Raw genomic sequence first — 26,229 nt, 5'->3', positions numbered from 1 at the left:
CTTTATAAGCTTTGAGATCTCTGGACGACACACACACACACAGTGGTGGAGATGCTGTGTGTGTGTGTGTGTGTGTGTGTGTGTGTGTGTGTGTGTGTATGTGAGTGTGCGTGCGTGCATGTCTCAGGAAACACACCCACACGTGTTGGCCTTTGTGTTTCTGGTCTAGGATTACATTACACACATTGCATCCTGTGGCAGGGTCAGAGCAGAGGTCAGAGCAGGCTGCATACTTTCACTCTCACATATGAGTCAAGCTCTTAGTTTGTACTGGGATGTGTGATAAAAATGAGCCTGCATCCTCTTGTTGCTGCGGTGGGATCGAGTTTATCTTGTGCGTGTTATTCATGGTGTCCCATTGCTGTACGAGCACCGAGGAATGAATGGAGCAGGCATCTATCTGTCTGATATGTGGAAAAATACACACAGTCCAATACATCACGTTTGATTGTTCAGTGTCTGTTGTCAGACTGTCGGCCTCTTTTAGGGACCCTCCTCCTTGTTTGACCACTCTGTACTGTATTTAAACTTTCCGCTGAGTTTAGCTTTGCTTTAATATTTTGTTCACATACTTTAATGCTCATCTATACACACACCTCACAGATCGACTCATTACAAACAACAACTAATCTCCTCTGTAAACATCTTCGGGCTGCGCTCCTGTGAGTAGACCCAGTGTGGGGCAGACAAAGCATCAGCTGTTTGTTTCTATGTTTTGCTTCCTAAACATCATTCTTTATTTGTGCCTTTGATGCAGATCTGTAGTGTCAGCTCAGCTGCTGGAGCAGCAGAAAGGTTGCAGACTGACCATATTAAAATGATAAATGGTAAGTCCATTAGACTTCAGATTTAGGTCTGCAGAAAAACTCCATCCAACTGTATCTCTCTCTGTCCCATTTGCCCTCCCTCGCTCAATCTCTCCCTCTGAGTTAATGGGGTTGTGTGGCTTGGCAAAGATTGCTCTTTTTAGGGTCTGTGTTGAATATGAAGGAGACAGAGACAAACACACAGACGTGCACGTACAGACTGGTCTTGTTAGCTAGCCTCGCATTCTCTGGCAAAGCCAGTTTGTTCCAGTTTTATAATGAGGAGATGGGGACTTTTGAAGCCATGCCACTGATACACCAAAGGGCATACTGGAGATCCATTTCCTTTTATTCTCTCACATTTATGAGAAGGAAATGCTTTCTCAACTTTATTGAGTTGAAGACCTATAAAATGTTTTTATTCTGTAATCACTAAAAACAACAACAACAACAACATTGTAGGGTGAAAGGTTTGTGCCATGCTGATCGTCTCAAATCTTTTCTGAACATTACTGTGATGCACAATAAGTCAACAAAATTAAATATCAGTACTGTTTTGAGTGTATTGAAGTCATTAAACAAGTATTTATAACTCACGATAACATTCAGATATCCAGACAGACTCTGAAGTTTCTCCCGTTCCACAACATGGCATTGATCACTGAAGATGGGTTTTCAATTAGAATCAATAGTGCTGCACCATGTTGTTAGTACACATTAGCACATTTCACTCAGTACTGAAACGATCAAGTAACCTGATTTAATCTCACAATAGAGGCTTAGCTCTCCTTAAATCCAGTGTTTCTTACTTTTCTCTTTCCTCTTCTATTTATCTACCTCTCTCTGTTTCTTCTTGTTCTGTATTTTGAGTCGTCTAGTCTCTCTGTCAACTTTCTGTAACCAGTTTTACACCCATTGTTGTCCCTCGCCACCCTGTCCTCTTTGTCCTTTGCCCCATTCATCCTCAGGCCTCTTTGTCTGTTGTAGTGCTCTAATTACCTGACTACAATTATTCTCTCTTTTCTCCTCCTTCTATCCCTTCTCCCCTCCCTCAACCCCTTTGCCCTAATCCTAATCCTTTCTAACCCTTTCACTTTCTCTCTCCACCACCCCTCTCCACCACCCTCCCTCACTATCTCCTCTTGAAAGAGCTAGCTTCAGCAGTCTGCCTGAAACAAGCGATGCATACACACACACATACACACACACACACACACACACACTCTCTCTCTCTAGCCCCCCTGTCCGCCCTAATCACAGTGTCTGTGTGTGTGTGTGAGTGTATCTGGCTGCAGCTCAGCAGTGAGGAGATAGATGTAGCTTCCTGTGTGCTGTAGTGGAGCTCAGTCTGCCGCATGCCGCTTACCGACACCATTACGCAGAGGAATCCCCTACCGTCTCCGCCGCTGCTCACGGAGAGAGTGTGAGTGTGGCTTAGAGAGAGAGAGAGAGAGAGAGAGAGAGAGAGCGAGGGAGAGGAGGAGGAGGGAGGAGGAGACACGCAGCACAGCAACACCGGCAGATAAAGGACAGAGCCGCATTTCACTTTGGATTTTTACATCAAGATGTGCAGTGTTTGTTCACGAGGACAACACCAGCATTCATGGGATTTACTGCTGACCTTTGTGTTGCTCGTTTGTGCACGTATGTAAGACGGAGCAGTGTGTGTGCATGCGTATGTGTGTGTGTGTGAGGGAGTGTGAATGATTGCGGTGCTACGTGCGAACGTCTGTCCCTGATGCGGTCGGAGCGGGCTAGCCGTGTGTGTATCGTGGTGCTGGAGGAGGTGGAGGAGGACGAGCCCTCTTCTTCACCCCCACCTCCTCCTCGGCCCAAATCGTCCCCAGACCGCAGATCCCATCATGCTCCACGAAGGGCCGCTGCTGCTGCTGCTGCTGCTGCTGCTGCTCAGGAGGACAAGGTGAGACGGGCCCTTCTCCTCATGTCCCTGGTTGGTTGATTGTGCTCAAATTAGATGAAAATCTTTGTTTCGCCAGAGGTTTTGTCACGTTTTAAGGTTTCCGCAGCTTTTCGTAAGACTGACGGCATTCATCAGGATTTAAAATGGATAACCACACTTCTCACACCTGGCCTGAAGTTAAACCTGTGCTTTTAATCACAGTTACACAGCCCATTGCATGAAAAATACAATGTACTGCCAACACATGTCATCCTAAATATAGCACCAGTGTAGTCACCGATATAGCCGTGCCATATGAGATGACTGCTGGTTTGTATAGATTATCAGCAAAGCCTCGGCCTTTGTAGTCTCCAGCGTTATCTGTATAAAGGGCAAGCCTACCATGAAACACAGTAATACGTCTTTTCATCCTCTTTGAAGTGGACAGCACGGAGAGGGAAGACAGAAGACATGCCGGCTCCGTCGACAGGGTTTGTGCTGCTGGTCTTCGGTGTGTCTACCTATCAATGTAATAGGCATGAGACTGATGCCGACATGTCTGACATCCCACTTATTTTTAGGATGGATGAAACGAGAGAGGGATGAGGGGAAACAAATAGTGGTTGAGAGTAAGGTGCTGGGTTTGCATCATACTACGTATATAGTACTGAATGGCATAACTTAAATCTCACTTTACCTTTTGTGGCACTCTGGGAAAAAGGGTGCATATGTGACAAAGTGTTACAGATGAATGGACACAGAGCCTCCATTGACTCAAAGTGCTGGATCAGACTGAGGATAGGTTGAGAGGGCAGCAGTATAATTTAGAAGGGCTTTGACATTTGAAGCCTCTTCAGTATCATCGTGTCATATGTACATGTAGGAATTTTGTTTATTTCATCGAAGCATTTTCAATGATGCAGCAGCAAAGGGCAAAGCAATGACAACACTAAGTTTCAAATATGAATTAATCCCTTTCATGACTTATTAAAACATATTAAAACATAGATATTCTGCCATAGTTGTAAAATGAGGAGAAATGCTGCAAAAAAAGATGAAAAGAAATGCTCAAACGCTTGAATCTTAGTGACAAGAAATCATTTAATGAGACAAGTTAATTAGTTGATAATTATTTTTAAGGTTTTAGATTCTATTTATTATCCAAGATAAAAATAAAAAAGGCACAAAAACAACAAAATAACCACAAATATGAATGTATCATAAGGCTACTGTGTGGCGTTGAATTGTGAGCTGAAAACAGCTTCACTTCCTTTAACCTTTGATTTGAATGGACTCCCGTGTTGCCCACTAACACCTTTTTGAAGGTTTATGGTCGGGATTGAGCAACAATGTCTTTTTAACTCCCACTCAGTATCAGACGGCACCACGCTCTCATGCCAATAATAGAAAAGTGTTCTCCGGATGTTTTTGTATCATGTTCATTTGCAGCTTCCTCCTAACTGAGGGGAATCTCTCACCTCTTCTTTGTATGACTTTGTTTGATTGCCCCAATAAATAGTTGTGCGGAGGACATGTTTAAATATAATAACCCTGTCATTTTCTCCCACATTCCTCTTGTCTTTTACTTCGCTATTAACTTTTTTTAACCGCTGGCCTCGCACCACTAACAACAGAGCACAGCTTTAACCCTTCAAACTCAAATACTTACATTTACCTTTATGCTACATGCTGCTCCGTCATAAACAAATCGAATATGTACAGCCGCGTGTGACCTGCGGCCTGGTATTATAGGGTCTGTGTGTGTGAGAGAGTCGAGCGCTCACACACAGTCAACTCTCATAACTCTCACTGATAACACAGTTGTCAGGATACAAAATTACTGCCTTGCAAATCGAGGATGTGGTAGTGTAACATCAGCTCTTTTTCTTTTTTTTTTGTCTCTGTAGCCGTCTCTGCTGAGAGCCATCTTCAACGTGGACCCAGATGAAGTTCGCTCCCTCATATTCAAAAAAGAGGATGTCAACATTCAGGTAAGTCGCACTCTTCTCGGTACCTTTCTCCCATTTTATTTGATAGTTCTCATCACACACACGTCATATTAAATATGACTGAGGAAAGCAACAGCGGCCAGACATCACTCTGCGATTGATCTGAGCTCGTATCGATCTCCTGACTGACTGAAAGTGCCTTCAGGCAGCTTCTTAACCATTAACCAGGAAAAGGCTGTTCATGACAACCCGTCACCTCCTGTTGTTGAAGGACATACACTTCACCTGATCTCTCTCCTTTTTTTGGCTCTCCTTTTACTTTCGCTCTGTGCTTTGTTTTTCTCTGTGTGTTGCTGTGTTTCTGTGGGACTATAATGCTGGGGTCATCACACTGAATCTTCCTGTAGTCAGCAACACTGGCCCGAGCCTACTGCGGTCACATGACATTTGTTTATAGCCCCACTCTGCTGATTGCTCTCTACTGCACTGAAAGAGAGAGGTGGGGGTGCAGCAGCAGCAGCAGGGTGTGTTGAAGTGATGGAGAGAAAGAAAGAATACAAGTGAACATATGATAGATATTTTCTTTCTATTTGTGGGTCTAGTCTCATGTTTCTTGTGGTTTATACAAGTGTGAGTTTTATAGATTTTTCTCTGGCATGTGATTTGTGCCTTCACTTATTCATGGGGTATGTTTGTGTGCCAGCATGTGTCATAAGGCCTATCTTTGCAAGAAAAAGAGAAATAAAACACATACTTAAATTTGTGTTTTTCTCTGTTTTTGGGTTCTTCTGTCAGGATAATGAGAAGCGGACGCCTCTGCATGCTGCAGCCTACCTGGGAGATGCTGAGATCATTGAACTGCTCATCCTCTCAGGTAAACATCAGAGGTTTCCACGAGCCCCGGCTGCCAGACAAACAGCTACGTCCTAAGTCCAGTCAGCTACTTTATTATATTAATTTTTCATTCTAATAAAATAGTTTTGATTAACAAGTCATGTTTTGCTATTTCCACTTCAAAACAACACAAGCATAATGATAAAGAAACATGCCCATCTCTCTGTATCAGTCCCAATCAACAAAGGACTGAACAGAAGGGCCTGTCTCAACCCCACATGCTTTATTTGAGTATGTGTGGTGCACTCAGCTAAGAGGTTGTGTCCTGCCAAGTAGGGAGCGGGCAGTCGTCTGCAGTGTTTGACAAATATTAGCGAAATAACTGATGACAAAACACATTAGGAATTGCATTGATTGCACAAACAAGGGACATCCTCATTACACGTGCTACTTTGGAAAAACACTGGTGGCATTTTAAAAGTGCCTAAAAGGTTACTGAAAGTTGTGCATTTTCCATATACGTCACACAGAGCTTTATGGGCTTAATGAATGAATGAATGAATGATCTGCATTGCGTTTTTTACAGCAGGGCCGTCTCTAAGCCGCATTGCAAAGACACACGAAAACAGGCAATGTTGCCAAAGTAACAGGTCAAGATGATAATGAAGATGACGAGAAGTTGAGTTGATTCAGTAGATTCACATGATATGAGTCAAGTGATTCACTTGTTTTATTTTATTTTTGGCATAGGTTTATTTTAAAAATAATTTAATTTACAACTGATACAAAAGCTAGATAAGACATGCAGTTAAAAATATGGTGCCACTTTGTTGAATAAGAGTGCACTTATGGTTCTAGTAAAACAATACATTAACCATCATGGTGGCATGATAAACCTTACAGTGAAGAAGGTCATATAAATATATAAATAAATAAATAATAATAATAAATAAACTCATTAAAACTTAAAATATGCAGTAATAAATAAGTGTGTATGATGGAATAGTAACAACGAGCCAAAGGTCACCAAATTTGAGCATTTATTACCTCTACTGTAATTTCTATTGGAAACTTTACTCATCCATTAACATTAGCTGTTTGCAGCCATTCCTGTATGTGTCCATTTGGCTCTGTGTTTAATTTGTGCAATCATATTAACCCTCATCATGGTTTATTAAATTCATTTATTCACATATCAATCAGATTCACTTTGCTGAATGTTAAAATCTACTATTGTGGATGAGATACCTGTTATTATCTTCATATAAGTTCACCTGTATTAAGAGAAATGTTAGAATAACTTGAGCTAGATACTAATGTAGAGGATTTATCTCTGCCTTATTTTAAGAGGAGTTTCAGACAATTTGAGTTATAATACCAAATTAAAGTTAATCATTTATATTTTTTGCCAAGCATTTGAAAACCGCTTTCATTTATCCTTCAGGCTACATTGTTTTGTATCAGTTGACCTACTCTCTGCCTGCCTGTTTTCCATCTCTCATTCTCACATGTTGCTCCTCTTCTCGTCACTAGTTTGTCATGTGTGTATGTGCTCTCTGCTCTGTGACTGTCACTCTGCCTCTGGGTGACTGGTGACATCGCTTGTGATTTATCAATCATCTGATAGGGTCTCTGTCGGCTTGGCTTTTTGCGAGGTGGGGTCAACACAAGCGGAAGGGAGGAGTTATGTGCGTGTGTGTGTGTGTGTGTGTGTGTGTGTTCACTGTTTCTCAATAATGTGAAGAGCTAGCAACAGGTGCAGTTTCAGGTCTATTTTAACCCCCAAGCTGTGCCAAACAGGATCATGAGAGTTTTATGTCTTCCAGGCAGTATTGGCTCAGATAGTGCTCCCCTCTCCCATAAAGCCCTGAAAAAGGAGCCTTTTAAACTTTTAATTTGTGTTAAAGCTTTTTCCTCTTCATCTTGATCCTACAAAGTATTTTTTGAAGATCAGACATTCTTTTCTGGTTTAACTATGTTTCCCTCTGATGTATCCACTAATGTTTACATTTACCTGGCATCTCTCTTCCTCTCTCTCTCTTCCTCAATCTCTCTTTTCATCCAAGGAGCCAGAGTTAATGCCAAAGATAACAAGTGGTTGACTCCTCTTCACCGAGCTGTCGCCTCTTGTAGTGAGGTAACAAATTACTCAAATGCATACACCAAGTTGTACTCTGGTGGCAGACTACCGCAGCCCTGTGTCTTTTTTCCCCCTGTCAAAAGTAATTAAATGAGTCTCACAATTTAGGTGGCTAAAATTAGGTTAGCCACCACAGTGGCTATTTGATAGACACATTTGACCTGTCTCGGGGGTATTTCCCTATCACAACAGTACTCTGGCAAAAAAAATGCTAATTCATAATAATTCATAATTCAGTGAGAGCAGAAGACATAAGGTGGTGCAGCAACACACATAGAAGACAGAATATCTTGTAGTTGTAACTTGCGTTGAGCTAATTTTCTGCTTACCTAACAGTCATGAGATTGAAAAGAGTGCTGCCATGAAAATTTAAAATCTGACCTGAAAGGGACAAATAGATTTATTCACTGCGCAGTGTGTTGCTGTTTGATAAGCTTCGAATCTCTTTGCCTACTCTGCCTAGTCATGGGCAACATGCCCACTCTGACACAGCTCCTTGCTGTCAGTATGAAAACACCCCCTAAAAATAGCTAAGATTTTTAAAACCACCCACACACAATCAAACAACCTGCACACTCTGACATGTGCTTTGTCAGACCACTGAGACATGTTCGAAAATAAACCCTCCGTCTGCACAATCTGACCCATGCTGCTCTCTCTGTCATTGTCCAGGAGGCAGTGGCGGTGTTGCTGAAGCACAGCGCAGATGTTAACGCTCGGGACAAGAACTGGCAAACGCCGCTCCACGTAGCGGCTAGTAACAAGGCGGTACGCTGTGCTGAGGCACTGGTCCCGTTGCTCAGCAACGTCAACGTGTCTGACCGGGCAGGACGCACTGCCCTGCATCACGCTGCCTTCAGTGGTCATGTAGAGGTTTGTCTCTTTTTACTTGTATAACACACAGACACATAGGCGACAGCACCTTTTTCAATTGTTTTTGTGTGACAGATGGTGAAGTTGCTGCTGTCCAGAGGAGCCAACATCAATGCATTTGACAAGAAGGACAGGAGAGCCATCCACTGGGCAGCCTACATGGGTAAGATTGTTATAATGTGGGATTTTATTTCAAGTACAATTGCCACTACTCCCCTAGTTGGGGCAAAATTAACATGTGTGGACTGGATTGAATCTGACTCATCTCATACTCTCCCCTTCCTAATCTGCTTCAGGTCACCTGGAGGTGGTGAAGTTATTGGTGGCCAGTGGTGCAGAGGTGGACTGTAAGGACAAGAAGGCCTATACCCCACTCCATGCAGCCGCCTCCAGTGGCATGAGCAGCACAGTGCACTACCTGCTGGGCCTGGGAGTCCATGTCAGTACACACACACACTCATATATGCATGCATTAACCTCGTTTAACTTTCAATTTACAAGATATTCTCAATGATACTGATATAGTATTAAAATTTTAAAAATAATGTTTCCCTCTAAAAGCACACATTAACACAGATTGTTTCTCTCTCTGCTTAGGTGAACGAGGTAAATGCCTATGGCAACACTCCACTCCATTTAGCCTGTTACAATGGACAGGATGTAGTGGTCAGTGAGCTGATCGACGCCGGAGCCAACGTCAACCAGGTGTGTGTCTGTGCATGAGGTATAGTAAGCACGGTAATTACATGTGTTTAATTACTGTTTGCTGCCTTTTTCTCCAGGTGAACGAGAGGGGGTTTTCTGCTCTCCACTTTGCTTCTTCCTCACGCCAGGGAGCACTGTGCCAGGAGCTGCTGTTGGCACACGGAGCTCACATCAACATGCGGGTGTGTTCACATGCAAATGCTCAAAACTGTAGCTCAGGAATTATGTTTCCTTTATAATTATGTATGAAAATCAGCCTTATTTATCTTTAAAAGCATGTGTGATCATGTGTCAGCATGTGTGTCAGGGCCAAAATATTCCTGTTTCCAATCTTTAATAGAAAGTAATCAATAGAAAGCTCCCACTTACACATGTGATGTTCTTTTCACTTGGTAGTGACCAGAAAGTTGAACTGACAGTGTTGTTAACACTTCGGTAGCTCAGATGGAAACTGATATGGGGTTCCCACAGCCTCAAGATGTAGGGCCATATGGAAGACGAAGGGGGAGGTGGGCGGCTCCCTTAGGCTGCAAGCTGCTCAGGGAATGCGTGTGTGTCGTCCACAGGGGGTTTCACATAGCCTCCCTTCATTCTCAGCTCTTTATAACACTATAGCAGCTAGAGTAATGTACCTCCACATGTACTGCAACACTGATATTTAGACTTTATACTTTATAGAAAAATCATAATCATGTTGTTTCTCCCTCTCCGCCTCTCTCCCCATATCTCTCCCTCCATCTGTCCAGAGTAAGGATGGTAAGACTCCCCTCCACATGGCAGCTACCCATGGCAGGTTCTCCTGCTCACAGGCCCTCATTCAAAATGGTGAGAGCCCCTACAGTGTGCTGTCTGCTTTATGACTGAAGTCAAATTTGCATTTGTGGATACTGATTATAAATGTTCTACATGTGTGACACAATATGCAAAATAAATGTCATCCATCTTTTTTCTTTCACTGCGAGTGCTCATGTTGTTTTCATGGGAATACATACATATACTTTTTTATTTTCGTGTGTGTGTAGGAGCTGAGATTGACTGTGAAGACAAGAGCAGAAACACTGCCCTTCACATTGCTGCCCGCCACGGCCATGAGCTCATCATCACAGCACTCGTCAAACACGGAGCCAACACTGCCAAGTTAGTAGCAACTGACATTTAACCATCTGTCAATCTTCTCATTCAATGTAATCTTTGTTTCAGTGATAAGAAGCACATTTAAATGATTTTTACACTTTTGAACAAAAACATTACACTGTTAATTTTTTTTATTGTTGCTCTCTTAATTACCTTTATTTGTGTTAAGCAAATTCCTCTTCCTGCAATATGAATGAAAGCATTTTAAAGCCTGAGGAGATGTTTAAACTCAGGATAAACTTGTCTTTCAACCTGTTCAGTTTTTCTTTAGAACTCTAAATGTAGAATACCCTCCATATCATGCAACGACTTGTCTTCTGTGTCTTTTATCTTTTCAGGAGAGGCATTCATGGGATGTTCCCTCTACACCTGGCAGCTCTCAGCAGCTTCTCAGATTGCTGCAGGAAGCTGCTGTCCTCAGGTACATTAATGCTGACGTTTTTCTTTTCGCTGGAATTACCTAGTTGACATCAAAATTGATTCTGTTTGCATATTTCCTCAGGATTTGACATAGACACCCCTGACGACTTTGGAAGGACCTGTCTACATGCTGCTGCAGCTGGAGGGTGAGTCATTATTCCTGCTTACCGCCTTTCTAATGTTTCATTTCTGGTCCTCTTTTTGGGGGGTTTCTATAATATATTTTGTTGAATGTGATGTGAGCAGAGAGCTCAAATGCATTTGCATATGTGTGTTAAATTATGTAAAAAAAAAAATCAGTAAAATTTGTTTATGTTGTCTCTCTGACCAGGAACCTGGAGTGTCTGAACCTGCTGTTAAACATAGGAGCAGACTTTAACAGGAAAGACAACTTTGGAAGGTGAGTCAAGCAAAGTTAAATTCTTTTGAAGGTGTTAAACCAATAAGAGTACAGAGATCACAGTGATAGTGCCAAAATGACAACTAGAAAAAAACAATAAAAAAAGCTGAAGACAGGAGTAGAGTGAGAATCCTCACTGGCACAGAAAATGACTTTGACCCTCTGACCATCCCAGGACTCCACTACACTATGCATCAGCTAACTGTAACTACCAGTGTGTGTTTGCCTTGGTGGGATCCGGGGGAAGCATCAATGAGCTGGACCAGAGAGGCTGCAGCCCCCTTCATTATGCTGCTGCAGCTGACACGGATGGAAAGTAAGTTCTGATGTTTAATTGATCCAATTAAAAGCAAAGTATCTCAGTGTATCAAATAATCCTTAAAGTTAAAAAGGGTTATTGCTTACAAATGTATTTTCCTCCTGTTTATGTTTCTGGATGTTGTTTTGTGTTTGACAGATGTGTAGAGTACCTGCTGAGGAACGACGCTGATCCAGGAGTGAGGGACAAGCAGGGCAACACTGCGGTGCATTATTCTTCTGCTTACGGACGCACACTCTGCCTGGAACTGGTGGGTACAACTACCACTGTGAATGAAAATGTATTTCCAAAAAGCCTGCAAATCATGTAAACTAAATGCGTTCACTTTCATGTCCTAAAAGGTTTCTTTTAATTGCAGAGAATACTCCCATCATGATCAATCTTTGTGTGTGTTTATTTTAGATGGCGGGTGAAACACCTCTTGATGTGGTAAGAAAGTTATATCTAATACTTGGACTCTTTTCACCTAACTCAGTCTCCCCTCACAGTAACTCTTTGTGAAAGTAGCTCCCTCTGCTGGACAGATGGGGAACAGAATGAGTATATCATCTGCTAGTCAGATGGAGCTGGTGTAACCCTCTTTTATCTTGTTATTGGTTTGCTAACAGTGCAAATATTTTTTTCTCTTTTAACCTAAAATTAGTTGAGGGACATGTATTTGCAAACACTGTCCCTGTCTGGTGCAGCTGCTCAGACATTGTTAATAACGCAGAGTAGTGTGACCATTGCTTCATTTTTGTGTAACATCAATGTGGCGCAATGACTTATTTGTAAACATAAACATATTGTGCAAACCTCAATCTGCAATTAGTAATATGTGAACCACCTTTGTATTTTAGTTAATGGAGACATCAGGAACAGACATGCTGAGTGATTCAGACAGTCAGGCTCCCATCAGCCCACTCCACCTGGCGGTGAGTTCAGGAATGTGTCAGTATTAAGATGTTTGTCTCTCTGCCATGTCGACTCTCTCTGTATCTATCACTAGTCAATATGAATTGTGTGTGTGTGTGTGTGTGTGTCCTCCATTTATCCAGGCTTACCATGGACACTGTGGAGCATTAGAGGTCCTCCTGTCTTCCCTGCTTGATGTGGACGTTCGCAGCCCAGAGGGCCGGACACCCCTCAGCTTGGCCTGCTCGAGGGGTCATCAGGAGTGCGTCTCCCTCCTGCTGCACCACAGCGCCTCACCTATGATCCGTGACTACTCACACAAAAAGACGGCTATACATGCTGCAGGTATACATATATGTGTATATATAAGCGGGAAAGCCCACAGACACATATTATCATGTTGAAATGCCTTAACATCACACAAGTGGGTTTCACTGTGTAGCTTTTACAAAGGAAAATCTGTTGTGTTAATGTAAGTAAGACCCTGTGTATGTATGTGTGTGTTTCTGCCATAGCTATGAATGGCCACCCAGAGTGCCTGCGCCTGCTCATGAGCAACAACGACCAACACATTAATGTGGACATACAGGACACCAATGGACAGTAAGTGTGTGTGTGTGTGTGTATGTGTGCAGAGAAAGTGGCTTAGTGTCGAAGCGTTTTTCTTATTTTATTATACCATTCATGTATAAGTAGTTTCAATTTAACAGTAAATAAAATAAACAGTGTTATTGTGTGTTGTCATTTTCCCACAATTTGTAAAGGACACCTCTGATGTTGGCAGTGCTGAATGGACACACAGAGTGTGTGTACTCCCTGCTCAGTCAAGGAGCCAGTGTGGAGGCTCGGGACCGCTGGGGCAGGACAGCCCTACACAGAGGGGTGAGATAATTACACACACACGCACACTAACACTGCAATCATATTATATCATATTGTATTATAAGATTTATTTAATTATTTAGAATGTTTTACATGCTCCATTTTTTTCACACAGGCGGCAACAGGCCAGGAGGAGTGTGTAGAGGCCCTCCTCCAGCGGGGAGCCAGTATATGTGTGAGGGACATTCGGGGCCGCTCACCTCTTCACCTGGCATCTGCTTGCGGCCGGGTCGGTCCCCTGGCTGCCCTGCTGCAGGCTACCAACTCCTCACACACTCAAACACACCTCACTGACAACCAGGGCTACACTCCACTGCACTGGGCCTGTTACAACGGTACTGAAGCACTTGAGACTCATCATTTTTGTTCCTGTCTGAAGCAGAAATCTGTTTGTGACTCAATTTATATAATCTTTTCCTCTCTCTCTCTCTTTAGGATATGATGCGTGTGTGGAGGTGTTGTTAGACCAGGAGGTTTTCAAGAAGATTAAGGGCAACTCATTCAGCCCGTTGCACTGTGCTGTGTAAGACAGTGTGTTTGTTTTTTCAATAATGCTTTCATGCAGATACACTCTGGTTTGAGGGTATGTGACAGCATATGTTGTGTGTTTCAGTATGAGCGATAACGAGGGAGTGGCCGAGATGTTAATTGACTCCCTGGGCACCAACATCGTCAACACCACTGACTCTAAGGGCAGGTGAGAGATGCTAACAGATTCAAATGGCTTCATCTTTTTATGAGAGTTATTCAGTTGCTCTGTTCTTATATTGTGGACCATGTTCATGTTGATGCAGGACCCCCCTTCACGCCGCAGCTTTTTCTGACCATGTCGAGTGCGTCTCCCTGCTGCTGAGCCAAGGAGCTCAAGCCAACGTAGTGGACACGCACATGCACAGGACACCGCTGATGATGGCTGCTCTCAATGGACAGACCAACGCTGTGGGTCAGTACACTTACTGACACACAAATACACTGCAAGTCTTTGATTTTTAAAGCATTGATATATGACCATCTCCATTCATCTGTCACAGAGATGTTGGTGAGCAGCACCAAAGCAGACTTTACACTACAGGATAACAACAGGAACACAGCCTTACATCTGGCTTGCAGCAAGGTAACCACACACATTTACAGAGGAAAGAAATGCTTTGTAATTCACTGGTCATGTTAAATTATAGATTCCTGATTGGTCTGGAAAGCAAATTTGTCCTTCATGTTGGAAGAGGAAAGCAAAATATATGTTCCAGAAATTCCTTATAAGTGGTTATCAGTAGTTAATCATGGCCATGTTGGTGGAGGGACAAATGTACTTTTATGAAATGCAAGACATGACTATACTGCATCGTTGAGTGTTTCATTTTTCACTTTGTTCCTCTCTGCTACTGTCAGGGTCATGAGACGAGTGCCTTGTTGATTCTGGAGAAGATCAGCGATAGGAACCTCATCAACTGCACCAACGCTACTCTCCGGACGTATGTATTTCTGTCAGGTTGCAGGCAGACTCTCAGCTGTACAGCGGAGTAACTTACTGACGTCAGGTTGGCTTATTTTAACAGAGTCTGTCCCTCCACCTCTCTGCAGGCCCCTGCATGTCGCAGCCAGAAAGGGCTTGACGGTGGTTGTCCAGGAACTTCTGAGGAAAGGAGCCAGCGTGTTAGCAGTGGATGAGAATGGTCAGCATTAATCTCTCTGCTTTAACCCATGTTTCACTGTTCTCTCTCACACACACTCTCTCTCTCGCTCCTCTCTTATCTCTAGGCTACACTCCAGCTCTAGCCTGCGCTCCCAACCGTGATGTTGCTGACTGCCTGGCCCTTATTCTCAACTCCATGATGCCCACCTCACCTATGGTCACCATAGCAACTTTGCCCGCGCTCTCTCTTACTCAAACAGTCATCAACCACCACCCCACCTCTAACAACATCTCCAAAGGCGTGGCCTTTGACGCCCCGCCTCCTCTGAGGCCTGATCACGCATCCTACTGCAGGCCGGAGCGCCCGCTGTCCTCTATCTCTGGTGATGACGAACTGAATGACTCAGATTCAGAGACGTACTGAAGACACACCCCTGCTATGGGACAGAAACCCACAATTCTGGCAGGCTAGCCAGCCACTCAGGAGCCTTAATAGATCACTGACAAGGGACAAAAGGAGGGAGAAAATGGAGACAGTGTGCAGATTTTTTCTTTTTTTTTTTGGTAAGCCTCCAAATCCAAGATGAACTAATGTTGTAAACCAGATGTTTGTTTCCTTAAGGTGCATACCTGTGTGAAAGTAAATGTACTAAATTATAGAGTAAGGTGAATACACATTACATTTCTCTCAGACAGTATCACTGTATGGTCAGTAAAATGGCCGGTGTCTTTTTAATTATAAAGCAATGTCATTTTTCTTTTTAAATGATGCTCCTCTGTGCTGATATCTTTTTTGAGTTGTTTCAAGCCTTTTCACAGTTTTTCTTCAACTATTAATACAAGCATTTACTGAAGAAAAGCTCAGAGGACTACGATTGTCTATGGGAAAGAGAGAGGGACAATCTAATGGGACCAGATGATAAATTAACTGTTTTCCCTACTGTACTTTTGAGTTTTTATTCTCCTTCAAGCTGTCACGACAGACACTGATGCCTGTGACTTGGTAATACCAGGTCCTTGATTTTGAACCACTTCTCAATTCCTAGAAGAGGAAGTCATCATTGAATCCTATGAATTTATTCTGAGTGGAGAGAAAGACTGAATCCTTGGGAGCTGACTCTGACAGCAGGTGGATGTAAGAACTGTTTACTGTTTGATTGGTTCAGGAGTCGGTCGGCTACATGAATGAGCAACACCCGAGGAACTTTTAACTTGCAATGCTGTAACTACTTAACGTCTGTGTACTGTACTGGAGACAGGGAAAAGTGGCTGACACTGTGTATCTGTGTGTGAGACGGCGTGTGTGTGTGTGTGTGTTCGTGTGAGAGTGAGAAAGAGAAATTAATAAATATTGCCTTTTTAGGAACAAGCAACTTTCAGGCAAAGGATGAACACTTCTTGGTGCAATGTTTGTAAAGATTGAGTAATGAATGAAATAAAGATATTTGTTTTTAATTTTTTTTTAAGTTTAAAATAATGTGACTCAATACAAATGTGTGCAATTTTTGGTCAGAGAAATTCATTTTTTAAAATCAGGTGTCAACATGTGTTTCATATCTCTCAGTTTATTCATTGTCCAGATGATACATGCGGCTGTACAGACAGGCAGTGACCAGGCCACCTGTCATGTTTGAATGTTTCATAGTCACCAGACCATTTGCAGTCTTCTCCAGATGTTGTGGCTGCTCTAGCACCAGACGGCTAGCCAGAACTGACGGGTACACATATTTCGTATTAAACTTCCCCTCCAAGAGGAAGTCCATTTTAGTCTCTGCATTTTCCACTTCCTGTCCACAGGAACTGGTCTCCAACCCTGCACAGCGGACTACTGCACACACCTGTACACAGAGATAAGATAAATGTAAAAAGTGTCACGTGAAGCAGTTTTAAATATCCCAAATTATTTTCAGTCCCTACTTGTACAGCGTAACGCCCGTTGATGATGTGTGTTCCAGCAAATGCTCCCAATGCATAGAGCTCTTCGCTGCTCTTAAACAGCTGGTACTGCAAGCGACAGCAGAAAGCGCCATCACACACATTCAGTTCGCCCTCTGTGGCGTTCAAGAGGACGAATTTAAAAGGGTCGTACATCATGGATGAGGTAAAGGTGGAGAAGGGAGGGACTGGAGGAGAAGGAGAATCATCAAAACAGCTGTCCTGGTGACAAAATCCAGAGTCTGCAGCTGTAGATGATGTGGACTCACTCCTAACTTCCTCCTCCTCCTCTGTGGCCATGGTCTGCCCCACCCCCAGTGGGTCTAAGACTGGCACCTTGGCTACCAGCAGCCTGCCCTCCTCTGGGTCTCCTCTCTGGGCGTGGTGGTAGATGGCAGAAAAAGGAGTGTAGATGCCACTTCCTGTCATGATCAGTCGGTCGTCACGAATGTTGGCTGCAAGTAAGGTGATGTTGGCACCCAGGCTGAATGCATGCTGGAACTGGATGGTGTCCAGCAGAGGAAGCTGGTTCATCCAGGCTGTGGGGAAGATCATCTGACGCACACCCTGAAAAGGAGGTTAGAACAGAGCAGTTGGGGATCAAACACAGAAAAGTAGACCTGGATACACATTTTGAGTCAAGATGTGCATGCATATCATTTCTTACCCTCTCCAGCAGGGTAACAGTGGGCTTGTGGAACAGGATGTCGAAGCAGGTGATAAGACCAAACCTCCCAGCGAAAGGTGTATCAAATGTGATGATTTCAGGTTGTGGCGGACTGTCAAAGGCCTCCTCGAAGTAGAGGTTGTGTTTATGATAGCGTGCCACCAACAGTCCATCTGAGCTGTATGAAAGAAGATATTGTACAGTTCAAATCGATTACACAAATAATTCAAATGCTCTTTTTACCACAGATTCACTGAATGGCATCTTATAATTCAACAAGCATTCATATATCTACAAGTACAGGACTATGGAGGAAGAAGTATTCAGATCTTTACTACCAATACAGCAATGTGAAAACACTCCATTACAAGTAAAAGCAAAATGTAACTGAAGCATCAGTGTTAGAGCAGTATGTTACTGTTGTAGCTGCTGCAGGAGGAGCTAGTTTGAACTAATTTATATACAGTTCGCTAGTTTAGTCTGATGGTTCCCAACATAGGGGTCGGGCCCCTCCAAAGGACCCTGACTACACACTGCTTTTTGTAAGATGTCAAACACCAAAAAGGTTGGAAACCACTGGTTTCATCTTTAACAAGGTGTTCATATAGAAATATTTAGAACTAGTGAAGTAAATATACCTCAAAATTATATTCAAGTACAGTACTTCAGGAAATGTACTCTTTCATTGACTGACCCAGATTGTTCATCATGTTTCTGTCGCTGTAATGAAAAAGTCATACTGGGTCACACTAGTTGGAGGAAATTACTTTTTGAATTTGCTGGACTGAAATGTTTCTACAATGTATCTAAAAGGGTTGCATTGCACCTGAAAGCCACGTTGGTGTTGAACTGCCAGTGTCCATCAGAGGGACAGGACGAGGAGGGGTCAGTCATCAGGGGGCAGGGCTGCAGGTCGGCCATGTTGGCCACCAGGTAGAGGCTGTAACGACGAGCCATGCAGCTCAACCGCTGGAGAACCTGTGGGACACAACACACACATTTACATTGTGATTGTGATAGACTTGTGTGAGTTAAGGCGTAGAACAGCCTATGGTGTCTCCAGGTGAAGATAATCCAAGATACAGAAGAACACTTGCCACCATACAAATATCACCTACATTCTTAAAAATGTAAAATCTGAAAGCATGTCTGTGCACCTCGGTATTGTTGTATCTGCCCGGCTCTGTGCATGGGTTCCAGCTCTCCTGCTGAGGGTCAGGGATGGTTTCTAAGTAGCTAGAGATGGACGTACGGGTGAAGTTGAAACCCTGAAGACCATCCTCTGGAAACACCAGGATCTGGGCACCCTGAGAGAGAGAGAGAGAGAGAGAGAGAGAGAGAGAGAGAGAGAGAGAGAGAGAGAGACTGCTGTGGTGACTATGTGACACATTTCTTCATCTGAACATTATAGAGATAAAACATAAGTTTACTGTGGTTTACTACTACACTAGTAGTTTGCAGTATTTCATAGGGGTGGGGGAAAAATTCGATACAGCATAGTATCGCAATATTTTGCATGACAATATTGTATCGATACATGGACGCCATGTATCGATCTTTTATAATTTTTGTTATTGCAAATGAAAATTGAAGTTTATTTTCCTTTGGGGACATAATTTGCAGGTGAAAAAAGATAATGAATCGCAATATATCGCAGCATATCGCAATATATTTAAAATCACAATAATATTGTATCATGACAAGTATCGTAATAATATCGTATTGTGGGGCCTCTAGTGATTCCCAGCCCTAGTAATTCATACCTTTATGTTCCAAGAAAGCATAGTAACAAAAACAGGGCACTAAAATTACTGTAACTTAAGATATTACATTTATTTGAATAATTAGGACAGCTAAGCCCTCATATTAAATCATTGGACATAAAAAAATAACTTAAAATAAATTTTAGCACAGGAGGAGTTCAATTCCAATTCAATGGGGGGCCAATTCAATTTTTGGCCCCCCATCACTTACATTGTAAAAGCATTATGATGAAGGGATGTCTTAATGGCCAGTATGAACAGGAGGAATGATTACAATAAGAGTCAAGTGTGTCAGTGTTCAAAATCGGTTAGGAGCTGTTACCACACCTCACAGACATGAACTCTGGTGTTTCTTAAGTGATCAGCACTGTTTCTCTGCTCTCGTGTTGTCCATACCTGCTGGGCAGCCAGGGCAGCCTGCTCCTGGTAGACATCCAGGTTCTTGTGCATGTGCTGGAGGGCAGCGGAGCGGGATATAGGAACATGAGGCTCCGGGTTCAGGATTACTCGATGCTCGTACACGGCAGCAACGTACGAGGAGTCCACATTGTTGGACTCAGTTTGACCAACGACACAGAAACTGAGACAAACGGCAAAGACGAAAAACATGTTTTCTACCATTAGAGACAGAAATGGTTACACCACAGTACCAGAGAGGTCAGAGGGTGGAACAAAGTCCTTCTTCAGGCACAGTCTCAGCTAATCATTGCCAGGTTTAGAAGTGATGCAACTAAACTGCATGAATCTGAATCCACACAAGTATTGTCTGCATTTTCAAAGAGCACTAGGCAGCAAAACAGCTGGGACATAAACAATGCTTTTATGTTGAAAATACTACACAGGAAACATAAAGCAGCTGATCCGGAAGTACTTTGTAAATTTGACCTCTACTCATGGATGCCTTTATCTCAACAGCATGAGAAACTCCTGCGATAAGTTTGGTGATTCGTGTTTGAACATTTGAGGGTCGTTTGAAGAGACAGACTTCCTGACCGCTTTGTGTTTCCATACACCTTTATATTAGCGTGTTAGCATTAGCTCACGTCCGTCCAGTACAATGTCAGCAGCACCAGAAGCAGCAGCAGCAGGAGGAGGAGGAGGAGGAGCAACAACAGGAGGAGCAGCAGACGCCCCTAAATCCAACCAGATGTTCAAGAACTGCTGGAGTTGCCGCCTCATCTCCGGTGGTGGTTTGCTCATCTCCGGGGCTTATGTGTTCAACGCAGCCCGGAAAGTGATGCGTCTAGGCGGAACCACATCAGTGGGGACAGTGGCTCAGATTACATTCGCTGCATGTGAGTTGAACAGTAGCTTTAGTTCATATTGATCAGTCAAGTCCATTCAATGTGTTCATGTTGGGTCCACACACCATTTAAGGTTTTCTTTCAACTTGATTGACAATACATACATATTACAATACACATAACTATTGAGAGTATTAGAGATCAAATAAAAGAATCAGAAAAATACAAGCAGACAAAATGATGCAAAGTAAAAACATACATAATGCAGAAACTGAGAGAAATAAACAAACATGCTTAACCCTTTGTAGGTCTGCTCAACCGTTTGGTAGAGGTCACTTTGTGTTATGATATCTGGTTAAAAAGAAAATCTATGTAACCCAAACATTTATGGCAATATTTACCACTTGTGAGGTATGTAATGTACACAAAGACCATCCTGTGTTATGATTGCTAGATACAGGTTGTGTGCTGGTGTATAAACGAAGAATAACACAAATCACTGCTGCCATAGAGATCCTGCTGGAGACATTTTTGAAGTTGTTTTATTTTTTCATCTTGTACATGAACAGAATGAGTTTTGAACCAACAATGTCTGAATGAGGTCTGTAAAACATACAGTTTAGGGTAAAAGAGGAAAAAAATCCATGTTTTATGTTGTCATGGCCTCCAAGAGGTAGGAAAAGCAAAGAAGTTATTTTTTAAATAGCATTTCTTGGTGTGACCTACAAAGGGGTAATAGACTGTGTTTACTGTTTCAGTGCACTGATGTCTTTTTACACAATAAAGTTTGTTAAACAATGATGATTGATTAATAACCACATTTGAGGGATCACTGCAACAAAAAAAAGTGTGGTTATGTAACCATTCTGTACATAGAATGCTCTCAGCCAATATATGGATCCCTCCCCCCTAATATTGGTATCAGCACCAGCCCTTAAACTCCAGTATCGGTCGGGCCCTAATACTTGAAGTAAATAAGCAATATAGCAGAACAACTTGAATACTGATTTTCATTTAAGAGTTTGAAGGACATAAAATCAATTGCTTGAGAGTAGGGTTGCAAAGGGGTGGAAAATTTCCGGTAAATTTCCGGAAAGTTTCCGGTAAATTTCCATGGGAAGTTAAGCTGGGGAATTTTGGAAATATTCCAAATTGGAAACTTTCCATGGGAATTAAGGGAATTATGGGAATTTATGGGAATTAAATGGGAATTTATGGCAACTGAGGGTAATTTAGTGGAAAGGTATCATCATTTGATTGATTAATTGGATAAAAAAAGTCCACCCCTTCATTAAAAAACAGAACATTATTTTAAGTTGACGATGAAAAAAGGTGCACAATGTCGCTTGATGTCCCTGAGCTGTTGAAGTTATATTAAATTATAAAATTATTTATAATTTAATATTAAAAATATATATTAAAAAAGCAACTAAATGTTATTATTCTTAATGGTTTCACACACAACTCTGAAAAAATACAACAATGTGTCTGTGAAGCTGTACATCCCTGACAGGGGTGTGTCCAATGTGTCCTGGTGGAGATACAACTCATAAAATCCAAAATATACAAGACATTTTTAAAACTATTAGTTATTGTTATTTACTAAGGTGCAAATGATATAACTAGTAACATCAAAGTTCCACTCCTGTCTGTTAAAGTGATATTTACTGTATAAATTGTGGTTTATTTGGTTTTGACCAGTTTTATTTTTTCCACCATAAGGCTAAATATAGCACTTACACATAAAAATATCCCTAAATATATTACCATATAATGTCATCAAAACCACAGGCTCAAAAGTCTGGCTTCAAGTTGTGTGCTCTGGGCTCAAAAGGGTGGTCCAGAACTGTAGAAATCATCTGTGCATGTGATGGAGGAATGCACAGTGCATGTAGGGGGCGTGGTCTCAGATAGCATAGATATTCAACTGTACTGCATGATATCTGGTTGTGTTAGTCAGGATTATACTAAAATATTATTTTACACAACTATATTTAAGTTCCCTAATAAGAACCTACCTTCAGTTTAGTAAATTCCCGGTTTATTCCCATTAATTCCCATTAATTCCCGTTAATTCCCGTTAATTCCCATGGAAAGTTTCCAAGTTTGAAAATTCCCGGAATTTTGCAACCCTACTTGAGAGTTTTCTTTTAGAGCATCATTCTTTCAAAACCTTGTCTGTCAATCCTCTGTTTATGTTTCAGGTTTGGCTTCATGGGGGATCGTTATCATCGCTGACCCAGTCGGAAAAGCAGAGAGGAAAACATGAAGACTGTTCAGGAATGGATCATTTCAGAATGAATGTGTATATTATCTCTACATGGACTGCAGGGTGTCATTCTTGGACATGAATGACACAAAGTGAAAGAAGCTGCTGTAAATGATATGTGGTGTTTGTGAGGTTTGATTTGTGTTGGCACTGAATGGACTGACTGAGCATCGTGTAATATTGTATGCTATTAAAGATTAAATGAATCTTATGTTTGGTTAAAATATGCCTTAAAATGTGTCATCATTGAAATGTTATGCATAACACATCCAGGATTATCAATCATGCACTTTATTTAATACAGTCAAGATAGGAATAAGATTATTGTGGAAGTGAAAAATCATTGAAAGAGTGACATATAGTAACAAGATATAATAAAATAACATAACAAGGTCTATATGTAGAAGTTTCTGTTCATTAATGGTTGTTGCACACCCCTAAATCAAAATATTGAGATGCATGTCATATTTAATGAACCCCCCCCCCTCCCCCAAAAAAATCATTATAGAGGGTTCTTCATGCTAATTAATATTTTCAATTTGCTGATTATTGGCACTTCTTAGTCATATCACAAGCTGGAACAGAAAATAGAAACAAACCATGAGAATCCTACCAAGCCTAGTGGGATGTGTGTAATACATGACAAACATTACAGCAATTAACTTACCAGATGTGCCCTGGTGTTGGCTGGTTTTTCAAAAAGGTGCAAAACTGTTCATGACTCCTGATAATTCACATCTACTGTAAATGTTCTGGTCCAGATAACTAATTAGTTTTTTTTAGGTTTCTTACCAAGAAGGTCAACCTCTGAAAATAGCCAACACAGCAGCTGCACTGAGCCACTCACATTACCAGCAGCACATTTACTGAAGTCAATATCACTTACATCATTATCATATGTTTATTTCCACACAGTCAATTTACTGAGCTGAAAGGATTCGACCTGCTGACTAGCCAAAGTACAAAATACATTTCCAACTGTGACCTTTGTAGTTCAGCTTTGTAGATCTATGCCTTAAAAAAAAAAAAGAAATCCCCAAATGTGCATCTTATCACTAGCCTTAATGTTACTTGCAACAGGTCTGAGTGTTCTAGTTTACTGCTGTCCTTATCACAGTTTCTTTCATCATGCAGCACATGGTATGATATGATACAATCCACAAAACTCAAATATTATAAACCATCTCTTTCCTTATTCATTTAGATCCATTAAGCCATAAACTGTCCTACATATCATTAATTCAATTAATAACAGTTATAGGATTCTGAGGCAAGTTTTAAAAAAAGGGTTTTTCTGATTTAATGTCATGAGAGGTAATGAGGGCAGGCGAGGGTGGTGCAGCACAATATAACACAAAGTCCAACAACCAACTTACACCAGGTGTCAGTTTTCCTTTTTTAAGTTGTCTTCTTATACTTGAACAGTTCTGATCATTAAAGTGCTTTCCTGAATGTAGGTCATCTTTTCAAAGCTCCTTCCAGCTATGTGCTCTCTGTCCCTCTGCTCCCCAGTCCTGTTTTAATCAGGTGACTTAAGCATCCACACCTGTCTGAGTGGCGATGATGCATTCTGGGAGATGTAGTGTGTGCAAAAATGGCCATTTTGTGAAGCTGCAGCCCATCCTGTATGGGAATGTACTGTAGCACCCCTCTGCTGCACCTCGTATTACTGACAGTGAAATCAGCAACCACAACCACAAGATGTTTTTAATAGGGAAGAGGAAACATTATTTAATTGTACTGTCTCACCTGTGCTATCATATGTAATCCAACACAACAGCCCTGCCATAAATTCTACTTTTATGAAGCTTATCCAAAGTGTTCCTTATAGTTTTCCCCCCTCATGTATGTTAATGGGGTGGGTGGACTAAATATTGGGAACACTTTTCAATATAATGCACTCCAGTCCACCGTCACCCACTACGACCTATATAATAAACACACAGTTAAATGATCACCTTTCTGACAATGTCAACAAAAACTGAAAATGTATACGCTTCCTGAAAGTACAATTTATGGAACAGCTGTTGTATTGTATTGCAGGTTGGCACCATGCATGGCTGCCTCTGCTATCAGTGTATGAATGTGTATGTGAATGGGTGGAAGGTGACTAAAAAGCTCTATATTTATGGAAAAACTGACATTTGCATTAAAAGGGAAAATCTAAGGACTTTTAAAAGATGTTCTCATGTAAGGACATGGTTTGGTCCTGTTTGTGTTTTGCTGTTGTTTTTGTTTCAATTTTTTATTTCTATCATTTTTTATTATAATAAATATATACATAAATAGCAGTGCTCTGTCTTTGCAGGTAGATGACAAACACACACACACACACACACACACACACACACACACACACACACACACACACACACACACACACTGTCACAGTGATATTCTGGCCAATACCACTGCTGTGAAGGTCAGAGTGGATATAGGAAAGTCCCATGATAAATACTGACACAGTTTCACTAACAACATCCAGCTGGTGGTGTGCTTGCACAAAAAGTAGTGAAGAGAACCCTGAAATGAAAAGGACACTAATTATTTATAACTTCAGGTATACAATGCTGTTTTTATTTGCTCCATTGTAGTCCTGAAAAATTGTATTCCTGGTATAAATTATGAAGTGACCCACTATTCATTTTAAACTAGCCTGACTGAATAGCCATAGAAAAGACCGAGAGATATGATTGGGGAGTAATAAAGAAAGGACAGGAGGTAAAAGGGAGCATTATACTGTAGCAGAGATAAACATCAAGGCCAGTTCAGCAGAGAAAGTCACACTGTTTCAAGGTCAAAAAAGACATCATGAGAACTGGAGTAGAAAAAATGTGTTGTTGAAGTGTTAAAGTGTTTTTTCCCCCCAATCCTAAAAAACATCATCTTTTTTTTTCCTTTGTCAGGGTACCAATTATATAGACTCTCTGATCTGAATCTTGCTCTAACACAGTTAAAGGGAGGGGTGGGGTGAGGAGGTGGGGGCTGCTATAACAACTCTATCTGACCAGGATGAGCAGTAATGTGGAAGCCGAGTCATTTAAATCTAAACTTCTCTTGTGTGTGCTGATATAATAAAACTATGACAATACAGTCCACCGTAAAGGCATTTATTTAATTGTAGTTCATTCCCACTTACCTGTATTTAGTAAGTAAATGGGGCATGTGGTATTTTTCATCTATGAAAACAAAATGACTGGAGCAAGTGAAAATAATGATGACATTTTTGCACAGCTTCATCATCATGATGGTACTTTTCTGTTAAAAGACACTTCTCCATTTCACAGCAACTTGGTCTGATTCAGCATTTGCCTCACAAAAAGACATCCATCATATGTAGGAAATAACATCGGTTCTTATAAGATGAATAAATGGCAGGATTTTTACTGGTATGAAGCTGAATGATGATAAATGATGAATATTAATCAGTAACAAAAACTGGCATCACAACATCTTTAAACT

General features: G+C 41.6%; 2 protein-coding genes across 2 annotated transcripts; one reads left to right on the top strand and one right to left on the bottom strand.

The window, feature by feature from the left end:
- Window positions 1-815: 815 nt before the first annotated feature.
- LOC128374165 (serine/threonine-protein phosphatase 6 regulatory ankyrin repeat subunit A) lies at window positions 816-16,344 on the top strand. Its single transcript, XM_053334434.1, has 29 exons — window positions 816-827; window positions 4,614-4,697; window positions 5,451-5,529; window positions 7,556-7,626; window positions 8,302-8,502; window positions 8,578-8,665; window positions 8,799-8,941; window positions 9,100-9,207; window positions 9,285-9,389; window positions 9,954-10,032; window positions 10,230-10,344; window positions 10,680-10,762; window positions 10,844-10,907; window positions 11,093-11,161; window positions 11,337-11,477; window positions 11,619-11,730; window positions 11,883-11,909; window positions 12,320-12,394; window positions 12,518-12,719; window positions 12,890-12,977; window positions 13,139-13,256; window positions 13,372-13,591; window positions 13,692-13,779; window positions 13,870-13,953; window positions 14,051-14,199; window positions 14,288-14,370; window positions 14,646-14,728; window positions 14,838-14,929; window positions 15,015-16,344. The coding sequence occupies exons 1-29, from the start codon at window positions 825-827 to the stop codon at window positions 15,311-15,313; spliced, it is 3,153 nt and encodes a 1,050-aa protein (XP_053190409.1). The 5' UTR covers window positions 816-824; the 3' UTR covers window positions 15,314-16,344.
- Window positions 16,326-19,937, bottom strand: btd (biotinidase). The gene is made up of 6 exons (XM_053334413.1): window positions 19,651-19,937; window positions 18,649-18,798; window positions 18,318-18,469; window positions 17,492-17,669; window positions 16,807-17,391; window positions 16,326-16,727 (listed from the first exon to the last, which is right to left on the bottom strand). The coding sequence occupies exons 1-6, from the start codon at window positions 19,873-19,875 to the stop codon at window positions 16,455-16,457; spliced, it is 1,563 nt and encodes a 520-aa protein (XP_053190388.1). The 5' UTR covers window positions 19,876-19,937; the 3' UTR covers window positions 16,326-16,454.
- Between the last annotated feature and the right edge of the window lie 6,292 nt (window positions 19,938-26,229).

The sequence above is a fragment of the Scomber japonicus genome, chromosome 15 (assembly GCF_027409825.1).
Source record: "Scomber japonicus isolate fScoJap1 chromosome 15, fScoJap1.pri, whole genome shotgun sequence".
NCBI lineage: Eukaryota > Metazoa > Chordata > Actinopteri > Scombriformes > Scombridae > Scomber > Scomber japonicus.
This window is presented reverse-complemented; position numbering and strand designations above follow the sequence as displayed.

Excerpts from the sequence above, each read along its gene's own strand:
- LOC128374165 (XM_053334434.1), top strand. Across the intron at positions 9,208-9,284 it reads CCGGAGCCAACGTCAACCAG|GTGAACGAGAGGGGGTTTTC; the intron begins GTGTGTGTCTGT and ends CTTTTTCTCCAG. Across the intron at positions 10,908-11,092 it reads CATGCTGCTGCAGCTGGAGG|GAACCTGGAGTGTCTGAACC; the intron begins GTGAGTCATTAT and ends CTCTCTGACCAG.
- btd (XM_053334413.1), bottom strand. The coding sequence starts at position 19,875 with ATGGTAGAAAACATGTTTTTCGTCTTTGCCGTTTGTCTCAGTTTCTGT. Across the intron at positions 18,799-19,650 it reads CTGCCCTGGCTGCCCAGCAG|GGTGCCCAGATCCTGGTGTT; the intron begins GTATGGACAACA and ends TCTCTCTCTCAG. Across the intron at positions 18,470-18,648 it reads GCAGATACAACAATACCGAG|GTTCTCCAGCGGTTGAGCTG; the intron begins GTGCACAGACAT and ends TGTGTCCCACAG.